The 9,371-nt window shown below is 38.5% G+C and overlaps 1 protein-coding gene across 1 annotated transcript; it reads right to left on the minus strand.

Annotated features, from left to right (window-relative positions):
* Nucleotides 1–2,511: 2,511 nt before the first annotated feature.
* Nucleotides 2,512–9,034, minus strand: gtf2a1l (general transcription factor IIA, 1-like). The gene is made up of 10 exons (XM_068328059.1): nt 9,011–9,034; nt 6,492–6,593; nt 6,234–6,357; nt 6,023–6,052; nt 5,219–5,241; nt 5,003–5,096; nt 4,371–4,915; nt 3,406–3,645; nt 2,784–2,873; nt 2,512–2,619 (listed from the first exon to the last, which is right to left on the minus strand). The coding sequence occupies exons 1-10, from the start codon at nt 9,032–9,034 to the stop codon at nt 2,512–2,514; spliced, it is 1,380 nt and encodes a 459-aa protein (XP_068184160.1).
* Between the last annotated feature and the right edge of the window lie 337 nt (nt 9,035–9,371).

Here is a 9,371-nt window from a genome sequence, read left to right on the forward strand (position 1 = left end):
CTAAAAATTTAGCAATTCTTTACCCATCTTGTACATGACAACCAATTAGATTTGGTCCAGCTTGGTTACAGAGTTGCCAATTACCACCAAGAGACCTCAACCTGAAGAGAATAATCGTTGAAGCCTTTGTTGCAGGGAATGTGGTCCAAACAGCTGATGGATGGGTCATGTATGTTGCGCAAATAAGATGTCAGTTTTTTTGTAAAGCTGTCAAAGCCCCCAGAGCCACTGTCACTCTGGTAGAGTGGGTCGTCCAATCATCACAAGATTGGCGGTTCGATTCCCGCTCCCGACAAGTCACTTCAGAGTAACGGCTGACCGTGGGAGGTGTCAGCTCACACTCCCAAGCGAGCATTGCCGAGGCACCTTTGAACAAGGCGCAGATCCCTTCATAAACTGCTCATGAGGGGCGCACCACAATGGAGCTGCATGCCACTCTACCTCCCCCCACTGCATGCCTACAGGCCCCTTGTGTTTGCATAATACAGGCCTGAACACACTAATATGTGTTCGGGCGACGGAACAAACAAGTGTGATTTAGAGTGTGCCAATTTCCCTATGGGGATCAATAAAGTAAATTTACATACAATACTAAGATCATGGTACACTTGTTATGTGAAGAGACAAACACATGAGGAAAACTGACAAACTTTAACAACAGTTTCAATTCCCTTACGGTAGTCTAATAAACCCATCAATAAGTTTGACTTGACGTTTTAACCCAGGATGTTCAGTAGATAATTCAACAGTGAACCAGAATAAACTAATAGTTTATTAAAACTTGTTTCAGACATTTGGTGGTTTGTTTGCTTCCCAATTAGTGTTTTTTTTATTATTATTGTGAAGAATAACAAAATGGACAAAAAAACTTGCATTACTTGCGTTTTGGTGTACATTATTATTCATACCAAGAACAAAGTGAGAAGAAGAAATATGGGAATAATTAAATCTCTTCATCATGTTTCATTTTTGTAGTATTTTTGTAGAAGCCATGACACATTTACTGACAAACCTTTTAACGTGTAACATGAACTGGTGCCTTCTGCTAAAATTAGATGTTGTGTGAGGACATGATGTTTCTCATGCAGTTGAATTAGTGGCCTGCAAATACATGATAAACCACCGAGGCAGTAGCAATACCAGTTTACCCCTGACATCGGATTGTACAGTAGATGCTTTCTGCAGGATATATTAAAATACCACATGACTAATTTTCTTTAAATTGATGTACTTTCATAAATGATCAACAATTTTGTACCTTCTCTGGATGTGTGTTATAGATGTGTTACCTTTTGTATGTCACTAAACCTTAAAACTAAAAATGTACCTGTGAGACTGAATAAATGTCCATTTGCAACTATGTTCACAATGTGAAGCTATCTGGAGTAAGTCAGGCTGGCTGAGCTTGGACTGAACCTTTTCAACTGCTTTGGGGTCAACTGATCGCTGGTAGGGCAGCACAGTGGTGCAGTGGGTCGTGCTGTTGTCTCACAGCAAGAAGGTTCTGGTTTCGATCCCCTTCTGTAAGGAGTTTGCATGTTCGCGCTGGGTGCTGCTGCTTCCTTCCACCTCTAAAAAAAAAATGAAGCTTAGGTGAACTGGTCACACCATAGGTGTGAGAGTGTGTGTATTTGTGTAGCCCCACGATGAGCTGGCAATCCATCCAGGGTGTACCCTAGCTTTAGCTCCTAGCCAACTGGGATAGGCTCCAGTGTAACCCATGACCTGCTACATTTGCAGGTAAGTGGCTGAAGACAAAATTATGGTTGTTTTGTCTTGAAGAAAATGAATGAAGATAAATGGATTGCTGGTTCCATAAACATTCAAAAATTTGTGATTGCTTTTTGTATTCAGAGTTGTTGGAGCTGTAACACTCTTTATACCGTTTATTTACAACTGTGAGTAACTAGCGTCTATCCAAACCACAACCGAAAGTATTTGTTTCCATGCTGAAATGTACTAATTTTGTGTGTGTGTTCAAGGAATTTTGTACATTTTAAGTTACTGAGACTGGTCTGGGTTCATAAATGACAAAAGGCCTCATACAGAGATTCATGGGAAACAAGGCATGTTGATTGCAGCACAGCAGTGCAATTAAGTGTATTTCAATTGTGACTGAGAGCAGGATATTACAATGTTTGAAAATCAAACAGCACAGTAGTAACCTTCAAAGCATTATGATCATGACTGGACACGCCATGCCTGTTCTGTTCCATTAATTTTTAAAAAAAGTTTAAATATACAACATAAATGCATGCTGCTTTGTCTCAGCAGAATGTAATTCAAAGCAACACTGTCAGTAATCACTTAACATCTTAAATGACTTGCAGTATCCCTCTGATAATTACATACTGAAAAAAAAAAAAAAAACTATCAGTGATTCTGCACAGTTGTGTTTTAATGACCTCCATGAGCCAAATTATACCACCAAGAAATTCAATTTTCTAATTTTAAATCAGGGCCTCCTCTTTTAACATTATTATCTGATGTGAGCAACAGAATTGGTGCTCATTACCACTCAGCTTCTCCAACAGCTTTGGAGAACACATAGTCTCTGCCTCCGTAACACATCACTCCATCTTTCAAATGAAACTTCCAGCGGTTTTTACTGCGATGAATCTGTAAGAAAATAATTTATATTGTACAGTATATACATACTGTACATGCAGTACATACAGTACAGACAGACATACAGTATATATCATATCATGGAGAAACACACACATACGTGACACACAGACATCTTTTAGCATGAAGCTTATCTGAAAGTAATATGTTCTTACTTTGTCATACTGACAAACAATGACATTGTCAGTGTCAAAGAGATCCGGAATGTCTTGCTCAATCACATCATCACCTGAATTCAATGGATCCTGATTGACAGAAATCGCACTTTGGGACAAATGGTTAAAACATCAACATTCATCCTGCTAACATGTCAAACCAAACCCAGGCTGCTGGATAGACTATTCCAGTCTTACTGGTTTCGGCCATCTCCAAGTGTTGCATGCAATCAGCTCATTTGAGAAAACACTGCCACCTGCAGGTGTAGCTAAAAACTACATCTCACATATGCAAATAATGTAAACACTAATCAGACATTATGTGCTAAATGGGTAGGGAGGTACAAATGTCACTTTTGACAAATAGATGTTTCTCAAATGTTTACATAACTTTAACAAATATCCAGTGTTTGGTGAAATGATGTCGAATTTAAGAGCTTTATCTTTTTTAAGTGATGTAAAATAAATTTAGCATGTTTTTAAATAATTTCATACTTGTGTGTGTTATGAATTTCCACCACAAACAAGAATGTGCATAGTGATGGTTACAAACATCAATTCAAGTGAAAATGTTGATATATACTGAAAATATAAATTGAAAATAAACTGGTTTCTCTCTCACCTCTTCCTCTGCATTAGCGAGTTCATCAACTGCCTCTCCGTCACTGCTGGATGAGATGCTGTTGCCATCGCTGCTACCATCTCCTTCCTGCAGGGCTTTTATAGCCTCTGCATTGATAATACCCAGAAAGTCGTTCTCTTCCAAAGGATTAATCCCTTCTTCCTCAAAGTCAGAGCTGTCTGCAGGACCGTCCAGCTGAACGATGTCCGACAGTTCACTATAGTTGTAGTCCAGGTCCAACTTGGCAGGGAATGCAAGAAGAAAGGTGACAGTGATAATTTAAAGAAATTTGTACTGAAACTGTTACATGAAATTTCTATTCATTGAATGATTTTAGATTGAATATGAAGTCTGGCTATTAAAAAAAATGTTTTACCCAATTTAAATCAACCAATAATTACCCAGGACATGAGCAAAAAGAAAAAACAGATTTTTTTTTCATAACACGCCGAGTTTCTCATTCTCATTCTTCAACAGCTGCATTTGAGTTTCTGTAATACGACTCAAAAGCTTTCAATCTGCTCTTTATACACCAGCTAACTCCTTAACACCAGCTGAGTGCACCTTTAAAAAGATATTATGGGAAATGCATGACGTCCCTTTACTGCCAAGGCCAGGTAAAGTAACACACTTTAGATCTTTTAAATATAAAGAGACAGCTGCTTATCTTAACACAAAGACTGCATGAAACAAACCAAAGCATATAGTAACCTGAGCATTTCACTCCCACTCTTTTATTATTTCAATACTTGTTTTTGTGTAAAGCTAACTGGTGCTAGCCATGATACATATTTTACAGATATAAGAGCTTTCTCATGCAACTCTCTGGACAAAAAAAAAACCTAAATTAATGCTCCAAAACTGAGGAACTATTCATTTCGAATCACATATTTGCATCCCAAAACACAAACCTTGACTTATTTCATTTACATTTGCTTTGAGGAAGAATATTCTTTATAAGCCACCCCAAAATGTCCATTAGCATTTGCAGAGGCTAGACTCCTTACCCTTCCTGCTTTCTCTCGCTCTTCCTCAATCACTTTTTTGAGAATATCATCAATGTCACTGGTCTTCATCTTTGCCGTCTGTGCCAAAGACTCCTCGGTGTTCATCTGGAAGTCTAATAACTGACTGTGAGGCGAGGCAGTCAGATCGAGGTTTACGGGTTGTGATTGTGGACTCAGCTCATTTTCTTCCAGGGTGGCCTGTTGTTCTAGAGATTGGCCACCCTGGAGCTGCAAGGTCTCAGGTGCAGGAATGCGGGGCTGCTGAGGGAGGTTGCTCTCGTGGCTGGCAGGAACATTGCTCTTTGGATGTGCAGGCTGTGTAGCTGGAACAGATGCTGGTTCAACCTGTTGAGGATGATGACTGGTACTTGATGGGGTTGCAGCTGACTGAGAAGCTGGAGCTTCTTTCCACTCATTGACTTTCTGTGTAAGCTCAGAAACAGGTTGCTGACATGCTGCAGTCTGACTAACCACAACAGGAACATTGACCTTGTATAGTTGACCTAAGTGAGAGAGTACAAAGAATAAAGTGTCATTCCTACCCATTAGTACATGATAAAAATGCAGAGAGGCCCAAAACAGGTGTTTACCTGAAGCTGTTTGCAGAGTGACTCCAGCTGGTATCTGCACAGGATAAGCTAACCCAGCAGGGAGAGAAAAAGTTGCAAGTGTTTCCGAGTTATTCTGCAATGAATGATGGAATTATTCATAAAACAAACAATAATTATTAAAAAAAAACATGACAACAATACTTTGGTGTTTGCTGCCAATTTTCCACGAGTTCAAGTAACAGATACAAAATAGACTTTGTGCACACAAAAGCTGTTGGCTAGTTTGTTTTATCATTTTCCCATCATTGAGACAAATCTTCCATCGACAGGTGCAGAATAGCTACATCGTGATAGAATATCATGATTATTTCTCAGATGTGTTTACACAGCCACAATAACTCCAAACCAAAATGTGCACTTGTGCAATAAAACATAAGGTCATGTCACAGACATTATGACAAAAGGTCATCCCAACACACATCAGTACAATAATGTTGTTGCTCAACCAGGAGCTTAATAAGCTACATAACAGGTGGACGGAGTATCTCAGTCACATTAAACACACATAAATTTAGACAGATTTGTGAACAGACTTTGAGAGAAAAGGTCTTTGAAAATTCCTTCAACTCATGAAAAAGCCTGAGGTCACAACTCATTCCAACAGGCACCATTTGCCCAATAAATGCAGTAAATGTGACAAAAGAGGTAAATGGTCACCATTTTAATTTAGAATTTGTACATCTGACTGCCCTGTTATGTATTTGAGGAAACTTACTGCCAAAATGTTCGATGCTGAACACAAAGCAACAAATCAAAGTGAAAATTCTGAAGAAACAATCGTAATCTTTCATGTTGATCATTTTACTGCCATTCTAGACGATGAAAAATATTCAGTATTGTTTACATTTTTACATTTAAAAGAGTTTTAAAATACAATATATGAAATCAAATGAAAAAAAAAGCTGTTTAGAGTATCTCTTCCTGCTTCCCTCATATAAAAATTATTGTCAGGTCAGGTATAAGATGAATCGTCAGCTCTTACCGTGAGCCCTGGCAAACTGCTCTGACCCGCAGGAATAACAACAGAGGCTGAAAAACAAAATAAAAAAGATCATACAAGTTAGGAAGGAGCCATCTTTATTGAATTACTTTATCTGCTGATGTTTCTCATATCAGCTCTAAACCATGTGACAAGTTGTGCTACTGGACAGTACAGTTACACACACAGCGAGTGTTCAGAATCAGTTCTCACTTCAAACAACAGTCTTACCTGTGACCTCTCGATCAGCCTGACTGTAACTGGCAGGAAGTTGCAGCACAAAGTTGGAAGAGTTCATGTTGTTTTTCCTGAAGTCTTCCATTGCTTTCGACTGCATCATCTTTGATTCCCAAAGCTGCATCGCAGAAGACACGACTACCTCTTTTAATGGAAACTTTCTCACTCCATGATTTTCTTGTATCTCAAATTGATTCAATATACATTTTATTATTGCTCTATAAATTAAAAATTACATAGAAAATAACTCACGTGTCTTAAATTATCCAGAACGCGGTCCTCAAGCCCTTCATCCATAAACAGCTCCCTCATACTCTCAATCACGTCATCAATTATGGACAGATAGAGTTTGGCCTGCCATAATTTACAACATTTGTTAAAGCAGAAGCTGCTTGGGATGATGAATCAGAACAGCAATGCAGACTCATACACCTACATTTATTTTCAAATGCAGTTAGAAGTAAAATGAAAGAACCCAGAATAGCCCTGCATGTGCTGTAGTCATTTCCTTGAAATCCTGCAAAAGAATGTTCATGGGATTCAATTCAGACTATAATGGACACTCTCAGATAATCTAGACCTAGAAACCAAGCCTTGATGGACTTTGAGACCTGTTTGACATCATTGTTCTTTTGGAATGTCGAATAAGACCCAACGTTCAGCTTCATCTTCCTCACAGATGGCCAGATATTTCTGCTAGGATAGCCTGGTGCCATTGTGCCCTCTACACGCCGTACTTTCCAGTGTATGACAAAGCAAAGCAACTCTACAGCATCACTAAACCATGGAAGTGTGCTCTTTAGAACTTCAGCTTCATTCTTTCTATTCCACACCTACACTGGTCCAGAGAACTCAAGGTTACAGTTTAGTTTTTCATTTTATAGGACAGTGTCCCAAAACACTTGTGACTCATCTAGATGGTTTTGAGCTACTGGAGCAAAGTTCTCTTTTGCTTTTGGGTCTGCAGTCAACATTTTGGAATTCAATCATGGAGCTCTTATCCCCACCTATATATTTGAATAAGCTCACTTGAAAACCTCACGGTGTCACGTTTTAACTCCACCCACCACCTGTCAATCAAGTTACCAACCAATCACGGTGCATCTGCCAGACGGAATCACGTGCACAATATGGCGTAAGGCATCAGGCAGCGAGGCTTTTTGTTACGCCTTTCGTCCACACAACATCACAGGTATCCGGGATGAAAATTCTGGCAAAAGTGAAGTTTTTTGAAAACCCCGGGTCTGCGTTGTGGTGTGGACGCTGTAACCGAAACTTTTTCTATCCAGGGGGGTGTCTCCCTGTAACGATAACCGCTGTGACATTAGTGTGTGACACCCCTGTCTACACGTACATACAGAATGGATGAGGTTAAAACCTGCTATTTCGTCTGTTTCTTTCTTTATGAGTCATAAAGTGTATATATTTATTTATTCATTAATTCATTCACGTTCCTCGCCAAAGACGCCGGCGCCAGTTCTGGGTCAGACTGGGATGCGCTGCCTGCTGGTGGGAGAACTCTGATGGATGCGCTTGGTTTATAATACCAATATATTTGTTTTCATATGTTTGGTATGAAGTCCGATATTATTAATTTATCGTGGAATGTCCATGGGTTCCCACTAGCATATTTTAATATTTTAAGAGAAAAACTTTATGATGCTACTGCTAAAGTAAGAATATGTAGTTTGGTACAGGGCTTTAACACCATCTAATTCCACATCTAGTCTTACAGCAATACTATTCAGGAGTTGCGTATTTTCAAAAAGGCACCAGTCAGTAAAAATATTTTGAAGGTGAATGTAAGAAAAAATTTCATCCGTTACACCAAGTTCCTGAATCTGCTCTTTTTTGACAGTATATAATGGTGATTGAATAATTTTGTCACCAAAACATTAAACCTGCTCTTTATTTTAAGTTAGTCTTCATCTTTCTGGCTAAAATTGTCACTTAGAGAACACAGTCAAGATTATTTGTTTTCAGTGTATGCTAAGCCAACAAGACTAGCATTAATGTTTATTGCTGCTAAAAATAATATCGGTGTGGATTCTCTGACATAAAACCATGTGGCATAATACATTTTTAAGACGTTCACTGAACTGCACTGAGTTAATGTTCCTCTAAAATTGTACATAAATCTATTCTAAAAGGAGAATAAACAGCTTATATTTTAAAAGAAATGGGAGCACTTATGAGACTTCTTTATAGATGACAAATACACAGAGGCCCGACTTCTAGTTAGCCTGGAGCCAAACTACCGCTATTAGTTAGTCTGAAGCTCAACTACTGATATTAGATAGCCTGGAGATAAACTACTACTATTACTTATCCTAGATATAAACTTCTGCTAGTAATTAGCCTGGAGCTAAACTGCTGCTACTAGTTAACCTCTGGTAACAAACGACCGCGCTGTACAACAGCTCTAACATCAGTCTCATCATAGTCTGCTGTGTAGATATGTTTTGACAATAAGTTCTGTATATTCCTCATTTTATATTTATTAGTAACTTATTATAACTTCTATCTGCATATTTCAATGTACATACGTCTTATATATCTGTAATGTTTATAATTGAGTATATTTCCTTCCTATTTTATATACCGTATATCCATTACTCTTTATTCTATTCAATCCCCAATTGAGATTCTTCTTCTTGGTTTTATCCTTCTCATCTTGTTTGTCTGTCTTGAATGTTGCTACAACATGTGAATTTCCCACTTTTGGGATCAATAAAGTCTATATATCAATAAATAAAGGAAGCTTTTCTTACCACAGGTCCTGTGTTGGTCAACATGATGTTTAAGTAACTGCAGTCCACCGACTTTATCCTTCAAACCATAAGAAAAACAATGACAGTAAGTCGGACAATTGCTGTCTCCTTCCTTGGGGCGGAACAAACAGCTGACAGTGATTAGTTATGATTGACAGCTCGGTCCAATAAGAATGGGAAGTATCAGAGCCCCGCCCCTGACCATTGGTTACTCTATACCAGGGGTCAGCAACCTTAAACGTTAAAAGAGCTAAATTGGACCAAAAAAACTAAAATCAATCCTGTCGGGAGCCACAAAAAAATTCTAAGCCTTATATGAAGGCTGTAAGTGTCTATATTAGCTATATTAACCTACTATCAA

Source organism: Antennarius striatus, chromosome 11 (assembly GCF_040054535.1).
Source record: "Antennarius striatus isolate MH-2024 chromosome 11, ASM4005453v1, whole genome shotgun sequence".
In the NCBI taxonomy this organism is placed as follows: domain Eukaryota; kingdom Metazoa; phylum Chordata; class Actinopteri; order Lophiiformes; family Antennariidae; genus Antennarius; species Antennarius striatus.

What these genes read in the sequence shown, in the direction of transcription:
- gtf2a1l (XM_068328059.1), bottom strand. Translation starts at nt 9,034, where the DNA reads ATGTTGACCAACACAGGACCTGTG. An exon ending in GGCTGATCGAGAGGTCACAG is followed by an intron (nt 6,053 to 6,233) that starts GTAAGACTGTTG and finishes TTTGTTTTTCAG; the next exon opens with CCTCTGTTGTTATTCCTGCG. An exon ending in ACAGCTTTTGTGTGCACAAA is followed by an intron (nt 5,097 to 5,218) that starts GTCTATTTTGTA and finishes CATTCATTGCAG; the next exon opens with AATAACTCGGAAACACTTGC.